General features: G+C 26.5%; 1 protein-coding gene across 1 annotated transcript in view; it reads left to right on the top strand.

Moving 5' to 3' along the window:
- The first annotated feature begins 179 nt into the window (after nucleotides 1-179).
- The window catches only part of LOC107436282 (histone-lysine N-methyltransferase MECOM), a 237,929-nt gene continuing 219,790 nt past the window's right edge, over nucleotides 180-18,318 (top strand). The window contains exon 1 of the mRNA XM_016047922.3: nucleotides 180-486. Coding sequence (XP_015903408.3) covers nucleotides 456-486 — 31 coding nt within the window. The 5' untranslated portion in view covers nucleotides 180-455. The remainder of the gene's footprint in view (nucleotides 487-18,318) is intronic.

Raw genomic sequence — 18,318 nt, 5'->3', positions numbered from 1 at the left:
GGTGGGATAGCATAAAATGACAAGAACTCTATAATCCTAACTCTTAGTATCTGAAAATGCATCTCATCCCAAACCTACCTACCAGGAAGAATCATTGGATGCTCAAACTTTGAAGGTGATTCTCACCAATCACATGTCTTCTTGAATTCTGACGTCATCTTAACTCCTCCCATTTTCCCTTTGGCGAAAATGGAAGGAAAGAGAAAGGGAAAAAAATATCTTTTACTGCCAGTGGGTTATATTGCAGGATTCTTTACCGCAGGGGACTGTTTTATAGTATTGTGTGTTTCTTGGCGTTGAGAGAGGGGAAAAACGTGTTTTGTGTATATGCGTGTATAATCATCTTATTGTTTACGTTTTTATCTGTGAATGATAAAAGTTTTTGAAGACATAAATATTGTGACGTTTTTTGGAGTGGGAAGTTTGCTGTGCTGAGTGTATCGGATGTTAATTATATGAAAAAATTTGAAGCTACCCCACTGTCCAGTGAGTTTTGTTCGATTCTTTTTTTTTTAATATATGTTTTATGTTAGTTTATTTAATGTACAAAGATATAGATACGCCAATATACATTTAAAGATCAATTTTTTCTTCGTTTCTTGTCTATTTAAAAAAAATTAGCATCACGTTGGGTTAAAAACAATGAATTTAAAAAAAAAAAAAAAAAAATTATTTAAAGGACTATTTGATTAGATTTTTTCAATTGAATTAAAAAGTATTTAGAAAGGTTTTTCTTTTCTTTGGGAAAATTATAATACCAAAGAACCAAAGAATATAGCAGAAATGCATAAAAGTTAAGAAATAGAAAATTTTTTTTAAATTTATTATTTGGGATACTAAATAATAAAATGATAGTATAATAGTCAAGGGTAAAAGGAATATCATTAATACGCACTTTTATTTTTAGAGAGATCATGCAACCAAATTGACAGTTTTTTTTTAAAAGTGAAATCAATTTTTGTTTTGAATTTGCTTGAGTATCAAAACAAGTACGTGTATAAAATGTATAAAAGTGTATACTGCCGTGCAATTGAAAAAACAACGTAAGTGCTTTACGATTGATTCCAAGAAAGGCGACTAGAAAACTTTTCTTCGTCTCTTGCTAATGCTATGAAAGCTAAAATAAAATTTCAAAAAACTGATAAAACAAAATTTATTTTTTTGGATATTTTTTTATGTATATATATTACAATATAATCAACATATACAAATATCAATATTTAATCCATATATATATGTCAATATCTTATCAATATTTTATAAATATAATCAATATATATATAATTATATATACAAGTGTATAAAAGTTTAGCCCCATAAAAATATTCAAGACCAAATTATAAACAAAAATCTAGATTTGAATATAAAATCGTAATTGCAGTCCATTACATTAAGTTTTACTATTTTTATTTTTTATTTAATAAAAACAAGAATTGAAAATTATAACGCATGCTATTTCAACTAACTTAATTTAACAATGATTCGATAACTTTTTTGTTTCAAAAAGCGATTAATCCTTTAAATAGTTCTAAAAGATTATAGAAAATGTGAGAAAAAGTTAATTTTTTTTAACGAAATCATCTATTTCTTTCCCTTCCCTGTAAAGCATAGATTTTTAATGGAAGAGTATGTGATTTTCAATTAATAAAGAAGTATTTTCTAAAAATTTTGACGTAATTTATAAGGGAAATTAAAGCAGCCATTTTCTTCTTTTAATCAATGAAGAATCTTTAATTTGTTTTAATTTATTTTTTCTCTGCAATTTAAATTTCGCAGATTTTACCAAAATTTATTTTTAATTACACTTCTTTTAGATTAAATATAATTTTAATACATATCAGCATCTTATAAGCTTTTATTGCTGCAATTTCGTTCATATCTTCTAAAACTATTTTTGAAGAAAACAAAACTTTCTAATTCATTTTCTTTTTCTTCTCTTTTTTTCTCTTTTTCTTTTCACCTCCCTCTCTTTCCCCCTTTTTTTATCTTTGTAATTTAAATAAATAAACGAGTTGCACACATTTCATTTGAACAGGAAAAAAAAAAATACAATTACTCATCAATTGTTATGTAGTTTTTTCTTTCTTTAATTTCTATTCAAAGTAATAGTTGAAGTGTAGTACATTTTGCAAAAAACAAGATATGGCTAAATTATTTATCGAAGTATTATTTAACTTGAAATAATATTGGTAATAAGCATTAATTAATTTATGCTCCAAAATTCAAACAATTTTTTTTTCTCTTTGATTTGGAGAATTAATTAATTATTTTAGAAAGACTGCAAGAATGATAAGCATTCAGGATATAAGCTCAGTTATCAATCAGCTAATAAGTGCATTTTTCATCATATTATCCTTTTACTGATTGTTCATCAATAATAACGATTAAGTGATTATTTTACCAGAACAAGTAGCGTACAATTGCATTCTAAAATACAAAGTACAACGAATTGTTTACAATGACAATCATTAAAATAAAAGAATAATTGGGTAATTTTGTGTATCATTAAATCAAGCTTCAATTTTAAAATTTGAATTATTGTTCTATAAAAATATCGATCAAAAAAGGGAAAGAATGTGTAATTTAGTTTTTAATTAGTTTTCTGAACCTTTGGAAAACCTTTATTAAAAAATTAAATGCACATTGACAAAGCATGCTAGCGTTTTGAAGAAACTAATCATTTGCTTTGAAAATATATTGCAGTCTTGTGTTTTCTAAAACTTCTTAATGTTTCCTTACATTCTAAAACTGATATTCAATATCCGTCAAAATACTACTTAGCATATTCCTACATTAACTTTATATATTTATTAATATTTTTGATAGTTTTATAATAGATAGCAGAAAAATCTCTAAATAGGCTATTCTTCTAGCAATGTAAAAATAATCACAAATACGCAAAAATGTTTCTAATTAAGGTTTTCAAGATAAAAATGTCAGTTCATCATTTTACAATAGATAGCATAACAGATAGCAATTTGTCTAGTAATGGAAAATCAATCAAAATATTATTTAACATGTTCTTTCACAGTTTATTAAATATATATTCAGCATTTATATTCAGCGTAGTTTATGTTCAGCATAACAGGTAGCAACTTGTCTAGCAATAGAAACCTATCAAAATGCAATTTAACATGTACCTTCACTAAACATTTCAGTTTATTTATGTTTGTTCATCACAGATAGAGTTTCAAAATTAGCCATATGTCAGTAATACAGAATCAGCCAAAATGTTACTTAATATTATTCCCTTACTAGTTTTTTTTTAAATTCATTAATGCTTGTTCATTATTTTACAACAGATACTGAAAAAAAATTGGTTATTTGTCTAGTAATGCAAAAATGACCGAAATATTACTTAACACTTTCTTTCATTAAGCTTTTATATTTAAGGACTACGTCACATTATATTCTTCTATTTATTTTGGTGACGTGTTTATCAATTATTTTAACACTGAAAACTTAGAAATTGCAGAACATAAACACAACATAAAATTTTTTGTCTTGCAATAAGCCATTTAATGTGCTTGCGTTTTTTTCTGTTTTTTTTCCCCCTTTTTCATTAGCTATATTTTTTTGCATACTCACTGTAAAAAAGATCAGAAACTAATTTCAACTCAATAAAAATATATCTCCGAAAATCTCAGAGAACTTCATTCAAATAAGAACTGAATCGCATTGATGCCGATTCAGTTTCAAAGGTTTCCAAAATATTCAAAAAACATTTTTGAGAATTACTTACTTCGTAACTTTCACATATATTCAGAAACGTTTCGGTATTATTTACGCAGTGCTGCTATATTAACAATCACTAAAAATTGTTGGAAAAAAATTTAATTTTAAATACATAAAGTGGTTGTTGTGGTAAAATATTTCAATTTTTCCAATAAAAGTAAATTATTGATAAATACATATTAATTTTACTAATAGCTATAATTACTATTAAGGCGATATTATTACAGCCATTATTGTTTTATTCGCATTTGTTAATGGGCATTGTATTTATTTTAATGAAATATATCCATATTTCCTCCTCCCTTTTTGCAAATCATTTATTGGTAAGGTATGTATTTAATTTAATAATAGCTAAAATTTGTTGATATTATTTAGTTTTCATTCATTGAGGCAAGTGTAAGAGTTTAATTTCATTCCAGAATGTATTGCAAATATTAGTTTTAATTGTACTACAAAATGGAGTGTCTTTGACAAGCTTTGCTATTATTTTGAAGAATTATTTCAATAACTATTATTTAAACATTATTTATCATTCTTAAAAAAAATATTAATGGGGTACATTTTGATGCCTATTGCATANCCTTTGGAAAACGTTTGCTAAAAAATTAAATGCACATTGACAAAGCATGTTAGCGTTTTGGAGAAACTGATCATTTGCTTTGAAAACAAATTGCAGTCTTGTGTTATCTAAAGTTTCTTAATGTTTCCTTACATTCTAAAACTGATATTCAAGATCCGACAAAATATTACTTAGTATATTCCTTCATTAACTTTATACTTATTAATGTTTTTGATAGTTTTATAATAGATAGCAGAAAAATCTCAAAATAGGCCATTCTTCTAGCAATGTAAAAATAACCACAAATGTGCAAAAATGTTTCTAATTAGATTTTCAAGATAATAATGACATTTCATCATTTTACAATAGATAGCATAACAGATAGCAATTTGTCTAGCAATGGAAAACCTATCAAGATGCTATTTAACATGTTCCTTCAATAAACATTTCAGTTTATTTATGTTTGTTCATCGCAGATAGAGTCTCAAAATTAGCCATATGTCTAGTAATACAGAATCAGTCAAAATGTTACTTAATATTATTCTTTTACTAGTCTTTTTTTTAAAAATTTATTAATGTTTGTTCATTATTTTACAACAGATATCGAAAAAGTCTGGAAAAATTATTTATTTGTCTAGTAATGCAAAAATGACCAAAATATTACTTAACACGTTCTTTCATTAAGGTTTTATATTTAAGGACTACGTCACATTATATTCTTTTATTTATTTTGGTGACGTGTTTATCAATTATTTTAACACTGAAAACTTAGAAATTGCAGAGCACAAACACAACATAAAATTTTTTGTCCTGCAATAAGCCATTTAATGTGCTTGCGTTTTTTTCTGTTTTTTTTCCCCCTTTTTCATTAGCTATATTTTTTTGCATACTCACTGTAAAAAAGATCAGAAACTAATTTCAACTCAATAAAAATATATCTCCGAAAATCTCAGAGAACTTCATTCAAATAAGAACTGAATCGCATTGATGCCGATTCAGTTTCAAAGGTTTCCAAAATATTCAAAAACATTTTTTAAAAATTACTTACTCCGTAACTTTCACATATATTCAGAAACGTTTCGGTATTATTTACGCAGTGCTGCTATATTAACAATCACTAAAAATTGTTGGAAAAAAATTTAATTTTAAATACATAAAGTGGTTGTTGTGGTAAAATATTTCAATTTTTCCAATAAAAGTAAATTATTGATAAATACATATTAATTTTACTAATAGCTATAATTACTATTAAGGCGATATTATTACAGCCATTATTGTTTTATTCGCATTTGTTAATGGGCATTGTATTTATTTTAATGAAATATATCCATATTTCCTCCTCCCTTTTTGCAAATCATTTATTGGTAAGGTATGTATTTAATTTAATAATAGCTAAAATTTGTTGATATTATTTAGTTTTCATTTATTGAGGCAAGTGTAAGAGTTTAATTTCATTCCAGAATGTATTGCAAATATTAGTTTTAATTGTACTACAAAATGGAGTGTCTTTGACAAGCTTTGCTATTATTTTGAAGAATTATTTCAATAACTATTATTTAAACATTATTTATCATTCTTAAAAAAAATATTAATGGGGTACATTTTGATGCCTATTGCATAACATAATAATAGTAATATAAAAGAAATCTCCCACAAGAAAAAGTAAATGTAAATGATATAATAAATAAGTGTAAATAATAATATGAAAGAAATCCACCCCCCTCTCGAGAAAAGGAAAATGTAAAGGATAATAAGTAAATGTAAATGATAAAAGTTAAGGATTAAAGTTAATGATAAAAGTTAATGTAAATAATAATTATAATAATAAAAAAGAAATTCTCACCCTCAAAAGATAATGTAAGTAATAATAATATGAAAGAAATCCCCCCTCCAAAAAAGTGAATGTCAATGATATCAATGACTAATGAAACAAGGAGAAAAATGCACATGCAATTATTTTGTGGAATTATTTCAATATTATATATTACTTTCATAATATTTATCAATATTAAAAAAAGATATTTATTGGTGAGGTATGTTTTGATGCCTATTGCATAACGTAAGAATAATAATCATCATAATAGGAATAACAACAGCAATAATAATAATATGAAAGAAATCCAACCCCCTCTGTAAATGTTAAAGATATAACAAGTAAATGTAAAAGGTAAAAGTAACTGTAAATAATAATAATATGAAAGAAATTTCCTCCTAAAAAAATAATAAAAATTATTTGAATTCTTAATGAAACAGAAAAACTCGCATGCAATTATTTTGTGGAATTACTCCAATAGTATCGATAATTTTATAATACTTATTGATAATAAAAAAAGTATTTGGGATGCATTTTTTGATGCGTATTGCATTAGATAATAATAATAATAATATGAGAGGAATTTTCTTTCAAAAAAGATATTTTAAAGTCATTAATGCTTAATGTAACAGAAAAACTCGCATGCGAATAATTTTGTAGCATTATTTCTACAATATCTATCATTTTAATGATATTTATCAATATCAAGCAGAAAGGAAAACAATTTATTAGTGAGGTATATTTTGATGTCTATTGCATAAGATAATAATAATCAAAAGAAGTAAAAAAAGTAAATATGAATGATATCAATGCTTAATGAAACAGAAAAAATACACAGCCATGGATGCACGGTTGATTCTCAACATGTCAATTAACAAGTGAGTGAACATAGTGTGAAATCACCCAGTGTTGGGGTAAAAGGGGCAGGTCCTGTAACCCGATCTATATTAGGCGGCAAGGGCTTTGAGGTCCAGACGGTGGGCTCGCCGGATCATCCCGGGCAGATCAGATTCCCCAGGTGGCCGGGGATGAGACCGCCGCTCAACGACACCCCCAACCGAACTGGCGGTCTCATAATTAAATTAAGCATTACTCTTATAATAAATATTGGCTTTTGAAAGAGGGTCCTGTATAGTGGGAATCACGTGTTTTGTTTTCGATTAAAATGTATGGACAGTAGTATGAGTTCGGCGTAATATCAGGATGTTTTATTGATTTTAGCACGGAGAAATATGGAGTATTTGATACACTATGCCTTATGAACTAATCTAAAATTAATAAATATTATTATTTTTAAACATTAAAACAGTCATAGTGTTTAGTGTTAGTTATAGTATCAAGATCTTTTATGACATTTATCACGGAAAACTTTGGAATATTTGATGCATTTTCTTTTCTGAACTAATCTAAAACTAGAAATATTATTATTATTTTTTTAATATTAAAACAGTCCCAATTTAGTGTTAGTTACGGTATCAAGATGTTTTAGGTCTTTTATCAAGGAAAAATGTGGAATATTTCGAGTTATTATGTTTTATGAACTAATCTAAAACTAAAAAATTTTTTTTTTAATGTTCTATTGGGCTTTAATATTGATTATATCAAAGCTATTAAGTATATTAATTAGGAAAATTATGCTATAATTGATTTAATGAACCACGCTGAAATAAGGAAAATATTTTTTTATTCTCCACTGGACTTCAATATTGTTTTTGGTGAAGTTCTAAGAATATTAATAGTTATAATAACACAGAAAAATGTGCAGTTGATGCATTATATTTTATAAACGAACTACTTTTGTATAAAAATAAAAATATTTCTTATGCTTTGCTGAACTATGATATTTTTTACTTGTGATATTGGCATTGTATGTTTATTAAAACCATAAAAATTATTAATACGGATTTTAATGGGGAAAGTACGCAATATTTGATAAATTATAAAATTACTAGCTGAATTACCGTTCGTCGTTCCGGGGGAGGGGGAAGTAAATAATTAGTAAATCAGAACTAAATCATTCACGAAACTGAAAGACGTGTACCAATACAATAAATAAAGCTAAAATAATGATAATTTCATTTATTTATTATTTGTTGTGTGACTTTACGCTATTAGATTAGGCAAAACTCATTTTTAGTAGTTCGTCCTATCAAAATAAGGATCAACTGTATTATGTTGCTTGACGCCGACTCATGAAAGTTACTTTATTCGTCTCATTTACATTTTAGTTTATCTGAGAGAACAAATAATAAATAATTAACTAATCAAAAACGTGCAATAAATAACTTTAAAAAAAATTAACTATATGCTAGCAAACAACAATGTTATCTTTAAGATAACTGAAAAATAAAGTAGAACCGCCTATAGTTTCATTTAAAACAATGGCTGTTGCTAAACCAGTCAGAAAGTTCTATTTTTCATTCGTCTCTCCCGGAGGATCTAATTGAAAATGCCGTGCAAATTTTAAGATCTTTGCAGCCGCTGTTTTAGGACTATAGAACTTGGTTTATAGAACTTAGTTGATAGAATTGTAGCGGTCGATGATAAAATAGGATATGTTACAAATCTGCAGTTTCGAGAAAGACCAAGACTGCTAAAAAATTTAAGAAAAAAAAATGATGGTTAATGGTTAACTGATAATTTATTTAATTGTTATTTTATCATATTCAAGCAAAACAATCAAATAGCCAAAAATACGATGGTATTCAAACAGTCAAATGTGAAAAAAAAAAGCAGTTTATTAACTGCTTTCACCTAATATGGTTAAGCAACCAGTATTTTATCACACTTGCTAGGTCCACCCAATGAAGCCAATTAGTTCATTGCAGATGAGTACATATTATTCTAGCCGAGAGGACTGATCTGTTAATGTCATGGGTGTCCGAGTCCCAGCTTTGACACCATAATACTTTCTCCATTTCTTTCAACACATGAAGAGTTTCCAGTGTCCTGCACTCCCTGCTGACCCTGGACTATTTGAATACGATATTCTCATTCACACATAGATGGCAACACCTTAAAATCTGCTAAAATATCTCTAATGACAGTTAAATTTTTTTTATTGTATTGAAACCATTCCAGTTGTAAATGGTTAAAGAACAGTAAAGGGGAAAAGAAATTCGTTATCGTAAATTTTACGGTCAATTTTATGGAAACATTGCCGGTTATTTTGACATGATTTTAGAATGGACATTCTAACTGTTATATATTTTATAAAATTATAAACTTTTTTTTATGCTGTGGTAAAGCTACAAAATGATTATTAACATTAAATTTCATATAAAATAAAATGCTCCATTTTGTTGTAGAATGTCTAGTTTTGTTTAAGCTGGTGCATATTTAAAAAAATTCGCTCATCTTTATCAATAAATGGCTATAGTCAGAAAATCCGTTCTTCTAATTCAGTAGCATTGGTTTGATGATAACTAATTTTTGAGTGAACGTCAATTTGTATTAAGCAATAACATTTTACAAACATCTAATATTGTTATGATTTCTGTTTGTTGTGATAAATAAATTGGTAAAACGTTGAATCTGGTTATGGATTTCGTTCAATCATTAAGTTCTAGTAATGTATAAAATTTGGTGTAAATTTTTTAGTTATTTAAGTTTCAAAAAGAGTTGAACGTCGATAATATTTTTTTTTGAATGCGAAATAAATATTTTCATTGACCTTCAAGTTCCTTTTAAAATTTCAACCCTTTCATTAGTTCCAGTTTTTTTTCTTTTTAATTAAATAACACATTAAATTAGTCTAAGATATTTTTTCCTTTTAAGTTTAAGTAACTTTTCTGAAATTTTAAATCTTGAAAAAATTTATTTAAAATTTATATTTCTTCATTAAAAAAATATTTATTTACGTAATAAATTATTAAATTCATTTTTCCAAGTAAGTTTTGTAATACTAAAACTATTCGTAAGACTATTTAAGAAAACAAACCTCGAATGCAAAACAAAACAGCCTTTGAACTGACGATGATTGTGATATTATTATACTTTTACTATACACTTTTTTTATACACTTTTACTATACTATACACTTTTTTTAATGTTAGCCTGTAGTATTTTTGTTTGTTTACTTAGTATTAATCTCCTTTTCTAGTAATGTTATCATTATATGAAGTTGGAAAGATTAATTCGATAGAATTTTTTTAAAGCAATTTTTTGTGAAATTTTGTAAAATACGAATCCAAAGCTACAAGGCAAAGTATGATTTTTGAAATCTTCACTATTTTTCTCCTTGCTTTCCATTTTTATCAATGCAAACTTGTCTACGGGGTTGTTCAAATATTACGTAAGCATGTTTTTGGCAACATGGACACCCCCCTTAAAAAACAAGCCCTTCCATGTTGCAGCACCCTCCCATCCCCTCTTTTTCATTTTACTGTGGTAATCTATTTTCAGGATTAAATTCAAATAACGGATGTAAATTTGAATAAAACATAATTTACGTTTTTAATTCCTTTTTATAAACTTTTAAGTAGAATATTATTCCTTAGGATTCCACTTATGTGTCCAAGACCCTTGACCTCTAAAACACTTTTAGGAAATATTTTTCCAATTTTTCCTATCCCCCAGATTCAACCCTTATTCCATATTCGAAATTCTTTCACGTGTGAATTTTTGCTATATTTTTGGTTTTGATTTTTAAATTTTGTAAAATAAGAGGATTTCAGCGTCTTACGTAAGAGTTACTCATACTCTTCTTAATTATTGTAAGCGAAAGTATAATAAAAGGGAGTAAAATAAAATAAAAAATATTTCCTGAATTATAAATTTTTTTAAAATTAAATATTTTTTAATACTTCAACCGCAGTGCTGACGTAAGTAAAATGGTAGATGGATCATGGGTTAGAGTCCCTTTACCATCCGGCTAACCGTGGGAGGTTTCTTGATTTTCCTCTCCATGTAACGCGAATGCGAGTTAGTTCCATCAAAAATTTCTCCACGAAGAGAAATTTCCCCCACTACTGGATCCAAGAGTTCCCTTGTCTTTTGGTTTGGGATCAAAATTACAAGACTACAGAGTTAAACATCAGTAGTCGTTAACTCAAAAATGGGTCGGCTGTTCAACGACGGTTATAAAATTAAAAAAAAATGATTTTTCNTTTTTTTTTTTTTTTTTTTTTTTTTTTTTTTTTTTTTTTTTGAATTTTTATACTCATCACTTTTACAACTTAATTATTTATTTTATAAATTTAAAGTATAGACTTTTTCAAGTTAAAATTTCTTTTTCTTCTTTAGAATTTCTAACACTAAAGTGGAAGCATCATCTTCGTTCTTTCAACAAGCCTGCCTTTGTAGATCTGATGTCATTAGGCTTTTCATAAAAATAAAAAATAAAAACAATAAAAAAAAAACTTTTTTTTTGCATTTCTTTATTAAAAAAAAAAAGATCAAAGTAGAAATGTTTCATTTTGGCGATATTTTATCCAGCAATGCTGTTTTGATGTCAATGCATAAAGAAGAAATTAACAAAAAAAATGAAGAGATGAAGAATCTCGCAAAAATATTCATTCTGTGTCTTTTCTTTGTTCTCAATAGACCAGGATGTCATATCTTGAGTTTCTTCCTTCTCCGTCTTAGATGTTTTGTCATCAACTTCTTCTCTTTTTTTTTTAAATCCCTCTTATGTCACATTGCTGATTCAATTAAAGGGTTGTATTATATAGATACGAAACAAAGATGACCTGAAAAAGAGCTAAGTGGTTTTTCCGGAAAAGTTGCTTCTTAGCTATATTATAGAGTATTTAATGCTTGTTAAAGTGGCGAACAACATGAAGATAATTAGAATAAGAAAAACTGTTACTTGATAAAGAAAACTCCCTTCACTTCAAAAGTATATGAATTGAAAAAAACAGGCGACACGTTTCAAGCGCTCAAAAACAGGCACCCAATTTAAAGACTTGCCAGATAAGAATGAAAAGAAACAAAAGTGATTTGAAATATAAAATGCAAAGTTGCTATGGAAAAATAAAGAGGAGAAACAACCATGTCCGTTACCAAGAAAAATCATAAATTGCTGCACATTTTTGGAATCTTGGGCATAAATTAAATTTCGACAATGTCAAAATTATTTTCATCTCTGTCACATCAGCTCATTTTGATGCCCAAGAATCTTGCTCTATTTATATGAGTGGTGATACCCTTTACTTGTTAACGACTAACTTCACTAACTCTCGATAGCGTGTAGGAATGCATTTTTCCCTGATTTGCTCCTTTCGGCCACGGTGGTGTTCTTAGTTCAGTTTTTCATTTTTTTTTCTTTCTCGGCTACTGTGATTTTTCTAGTTTTATTTCTCGCCTTTATTTTTCCATTTTTGGAGGGCAACTTTACATTTTATATTTCAAATAAATTTTTCTTCTCATTCACATCTGGCAAGTGGGTGCCTGTTTTTGAGTGCTTGAAACATGTCTACCCTTATTTCCAATTTGTATATTTTCGTATATATGAAGTTTTTAATCAAGTAATTCTTCGGATTATATCTTGAATTCAGCATTTTCAGTTTCTTGAGATTGTTACAAAAAAGTTATTAATAAAAGTTTGTCAATGTAGATGAAATCATGTAAATAACTGAGATATGAAAAAATACAGCTAAATATAACACTATCTTTTTCTGTGGTGTAAAAATCATCGTTTTGAGAAAAACTTCGGCTAAGCTGCAAAAAAAAAAAAAAAAATAAATAAATAAACATATTAAGTTTTGTAGTATATAAGCTTTTGGATAACAAGAATGTGAAAATAAAACGATCCATTTTAAATAATCAAATAAAAAATATAGTTTTTTTTATGTTGTCCTAACTGTAGCTTAACTATAAAACACCAAGTTAATCAAATAGTTTGGTAAACGTGCAATTGCATAAGACCGGTTTTGACACGCAAAATAATCAACCGCAACAAAAAATACAAATTTTCTCGGTGTTAATTCCATGAATAGTTTTGTCTGGTAATGATTGATTCTTTTTAAACGTTGATGTAAAATATCATATCCGGGTAGATAGTTTATCCAAATATTTCACAATTCCATGTCAGGAAGGGGAAAAAATAATTACAGCTATTTGATAAAAATAAAAAAAAATTGGGGGGGGGGGGGATAGGAAATACATTCTCGATACGTTTTAAAATTTTTCTCCTTTTTCACTGAGAAAAAATGTATGGTAAAAACTACCAAAATATGATAAAATTTTCAGTGTTTCTAGGTACAACATAACGCAAGCAAGCTCAGTAATTTTTACCGAAGCTCTTTGGTAATGAACTTGATAAAATTAACAATAAAATTATGCTTTATATGTGATGCCGTTTCGTAAATGTGGTATAATTTAGTAGTTTCATCATGATACTTTAAAACGAGCCATAAAAACCATTTCTTTGGTTAAATTTATTTTTCCATTTTGCATTTTTTTACTAAATTAGTGTTAGTAGGAACTATAATTTTGAAAACCAGAATTTCCGATAAGCCATTACCATATGAACGGAAAAATTACCAAATAATAATTACCCAATATTTTGAATACCTCATATTTTAGTTTTTTAATATATAAATATTTTTTACAAGCAATATCAATAACATACGGTCCGGGAATTTTACCAGTTTTTCATTTCGCATTGTTTCGTAACAAATTTTTTTTTCTTCACAGTTAGAAATTTTGAGTGATTATGAGGTGCAAGTTTGTTGTAATCTTAATAATGGATGAAGTTGAACCGCAACATCGTGCTGGTTAAATTGCTTACTGAAGCCTTATTAAAATAAATGGCTTAACAGATAATTTTCAGAAATTTTTCAATATTTTACGCAACACTAACTAAAATTTAAAGCTCTAAAGTGTAATGGAATCATGAATATATTTTTTAGTAACAATTACATAGTACTGTATAATTTTTAAAAGTTTAAAATACATTTTAGAATAGTGTACTTTCAAACAGTTTGAGAAATTGAGGGAATGGGGCAATATTTATGATGAGCTAAATTTTTTTCTAAAGGTGATTTTTTTTAAATATTTATTTAACTGTTCCTTAGTTTTGTTTCTAGATAGGTTTCTGAACTTTCAACGATAGAAATAAAGAATTGTAGAAATCGTGGAGTGTTTTGACCGTTAATTAGATTAAGGGATAATATGTTGTTAGGTTAAATCATATTATCTGTCGCACTTAATAACTTTGATTACTCGTTAACTTGAGCGAAAATATTGCTCAATTTAACATTTTATTAAGGAGGAAGTAAATTTGCACTGTTCAATAAATCGATAATAGTGTTCAACAATTTTGGAAAAAATGAAATCGAATTATAATATATATAATATCATCAAAGTATATCAATATTTACAATACATCGCGATATTTTTGGAATTTAACTCATTTATTTATTGTTATTCAAATAAAATTAATTAACATTCACAATAATATCACATTCAATAATTATCCTTATGCGTGATATTTGTGACACTATATTTTTTAATGCTATACTATCGATAATAATCACGATATTATCGTATTCGATTCACCTATGCCCATTAGCGGTAGCCGGTATTTGTGTAAAACAGAAAATATCGTTGTTCCTATGAATTTTATTTTCGTGTTAAAACTGGTGTTGAAGAGCTGACCCATTTTTTGGTTTATGGCTATCTAGGTCCAACTCCATAGCGTGGTAAATTTTGAACTCAACCTAGAAGACTAGGGAACTGATCCGCATTTGCATCCCTTGGAAAAGAAAATCTCCCTCTGTTAGCCCGATGGTAAGGGGATTTTAGTCAATGATCCGTCTATCACAAAATATATTTAACGTCAGCAGAATTCGTTTCGACGAGTTATCATTGGGACCTCTTTTTTTGGGGGTGGGGGGGCGAGTTCAGTTCAATTTGCAAACTTTCGATAAGAACCTAAAAATTTAAATTTCAAGTCAGCTCAGAGTGTAAAATATTGCCACGTAACCCATCAACAAAATGAACGTTTCTTTTTCAAGAGGTGTTATTTACGAGAAAAACGACTGTTGACCTTTCTTTCAAAAATAGATTTGTTGTTAATCGAAATGGCATGCGACTTCTTATCATTTGTGACATTAAAGGATACGATTAGAGACTGTTTGTCCCGATTACGAACTCTTCAAACACACTAAATGACTATTTGAAAAGGATGTTCTCTTTTACTTTCTTTTATTGCGAAATTATCAGAATATTTAGCTTTAAAATAATTATTATACTCATGTAGACAATGATTGATAATAGAGAAATTTTAAGTTTGAATTAATTCAGAGTACAACTGGTAACACACTCAAAGTAAAATTATACTATGTGCTTCGTGTAGTTAAAATTCTTTCGGCACTAAAGTGTGTAATGACATACGTGTAATTGAAATGGATACAATGATATTTTGAATTACAGAATATACATTCGTATCAATGATATTTTGAATTACAGAATATACATTCGCATCAACGATATTTTAAATTACAGAATATACATTCGTATCAATGATATTTTGAATTACAGAACATACATTCGAATCAATGATATTTTGAATTACAGAATATATACGTTCGTATTAATGGTATTTTGAATTGCAGAATATGCATTCGTATCAATGATATTTTGAATTACAGAATATACATTCGTATCAATGATATTTTAATTCGATGTTCTCTCTTGCTTTCTTTCATTGCGAAATTATCAGAATATTCAGCTTTAAAGTAATTATAATACTCATGTAGACGATGATTGATAAAAAAGAAATTTCAGGTTTGAACTAATTAAGAGAACAACAGGTAGCACATTCAAAGTAAAATTATGCTATACACTTTATGTTGTTAAAATTATTTCAGCACTAAAGTGTATGATGACATGCATGTAATTGAAATATACGCAATCACAATTGGAATTACAGAATGTACATTCGTAACAATGATATTTTAATTCGGTTTTATGATATTTTACTAAATATTTTTTATTTCTTATAATTAAATTTATTTAAAAACTGTTTAAACAAATAATTTTTTAAATACTTATTTCAACAGGCACCCATCTTTATATTTATTTTCATAGTAATTTAAATTGTGATTTTTAAATGCAAACTTACATTCTTTATTAAAAATTTATACAAATAATTTTTTATTTGACAAACAACAAATAATTTTTTAAATACTTATTTCAACAGGCACCCATCTTTATATTTATCTTCATAGTAATTTAAATTATGATTTTTAAATGCAAACTTACATTCTTTATTAAAAATTTATAATTTTTCAACATATGTTTTACAGATTATACGAATTAATAATTTATCAATATAATACTATATTATTAATGTATATATTATATTTATCATTTTTTAAGAAATATTTAAAAGTGACATATATTGAAAAAAAACCTACAATTTAAAAACTTTTCAATAATTATATTTATGTTTATAATTTTTAAATCATTGCTAAAATTTATAATTTTTAATATTTCTTTGAAATATATTTAAATTAACAATAATATAAAAATAGAAATGATTTATTAAGGATTTTTAAAAAATCAGAAATTAATGATTCAATCAGCACAAAAGTAATAATATATTGTCTATTTAAATGTATTTTTTAAAGATAATATGATTAAGAAGGCAAATAAAATGTGAGGTAGGATCTTATTTTTAAAAGCTGGGATATTATGGAATAAAATATAAAAAACTAACAAATTAGGCCTCAGTTATAAAAATGTAGATGTGTCTGCTATAGCAACAATTAAAACTGAGAATTCGGTACGCTTTCTAAAATGAACTCGTATATAATTGAGAACTCGCATATAATATTTTCCTTGCGCTATATTTACACATCGTGCAAACGCATAATAGTGAGATGACACCTTTTCATTTCGTGACGTCATGATAGTGTATCTTGGAAAGGAGCTAGAATAATATCAAATACTGTCTTGAAAGCAAATAAGATATCGTCTATAAGTATCAATACTGTTTATCAACTAAGGGTTTCAAATGTAGACTAAAAATTCGTTTTCTAATAAAAATCTTGCTTTGCTAAGAATGAACTTCGAAATGTAAAATTATAGTTTGTCAATTGAATTAATTTCTCGATTTTAAGAAATGTAGATGTAAAGCCTAATGAATGAATAAGTGAATTGGATAAATGAATAAATGAATTTCATAATTATTTATGAAATGATGGCTAAAATTCTTGAATTAATTAAAAGTTTTATTAAAATAAACTTCTGAATGAGAAATTTCAATAAAACGAATAAATAAGTAGCTTGATCGTGGAGCACGTCCACTGAAAACATCATTTCTAATAAAATAAAAAAATAAAAAAAAGTAGTTCTGCTAAGAGTGAATTTCTACAAGTCAAAATTCAATAAGTGAATAAATGAGTAATTTGATACTAAAAGAGACTGACTGGTCAACTAAAATCTGAATTATTATAAAAGAAATGTTTAGCTAAGAGTGGATTTTTAAATATGAAATTTAAATAAATAAATATATTAACTAATAAATAATGAATTAATAAAAATAAATAAAAAATAAAATAATGAATTAAAATTAAATGAATAAAAATACTTTGTTTAATTAAAAAATAAATTGAAATAAATAAATTATTTAATTAAAAATAAATAAATAAATATACAATAAATAATAAGCTAATAAATAATAAATTAATAAAATAAATAAAAGATAAATAAATAAATAAAAAATAAATAAAATAAATAAAAGATAAATAAATAAATACAAATAAATAAATTAAATAAAAAAATAAATAAAAATAATTTGATTCATTAAAAAATAAATCAATTAATTAAAAAATAAATAAATAAATAAACAATAAATAAATAAATAACTTAGTGGAGAGAAATGCCCATTAAAAACTCATAACCAGAAAAGAAAGATAATTTTCCTAAGAGTGAATTTTTGGATGTGAAATTCCAACCAATGCATTAATGATCTGTTTGGTTTTATTTGCTGTAGAGGAATGTGTAAAGGAACGCATTTTATTTGTGAAAACATCTTAGCTTACTCGAAATTGTTTGCATTTGCGAACACTCTAGACAAAGAGCCTATCATCACCACTTTTTGACTAAAGAAGGAAACTTTAGTTTGTTTGTCAATATCTTATCAAAAGCTTTAGGTTCGTGGATTTTGAAAAAAAGTGGAGAAAAAAAAAAAGGCTTTAAACTTTGGATCGTTTGAGGAAGGAAGAGGTCATCATTAGACCTCCCCTTTTTGTTATATGCA

Source organism: Parasteatoda tepidariorum, chromosome 7 (genome assembly GCF_043381705.1).
Source record: "Parasteatoda tepidariorum isolate YZ-2023 chromosome 7, CAS_Ptep_4.0, whole genome shotgun sequence".
Taxonomy (NCBI): Eukaryota; Metazoa; Arthropoda; class Arachnida; order Araneae; family Theridiidae; genus Parasteatoda; species Parasteatoda tepidariorum.
This window is presented reverse-complemented; position numbering and strand designations above follow the sequence as displayed.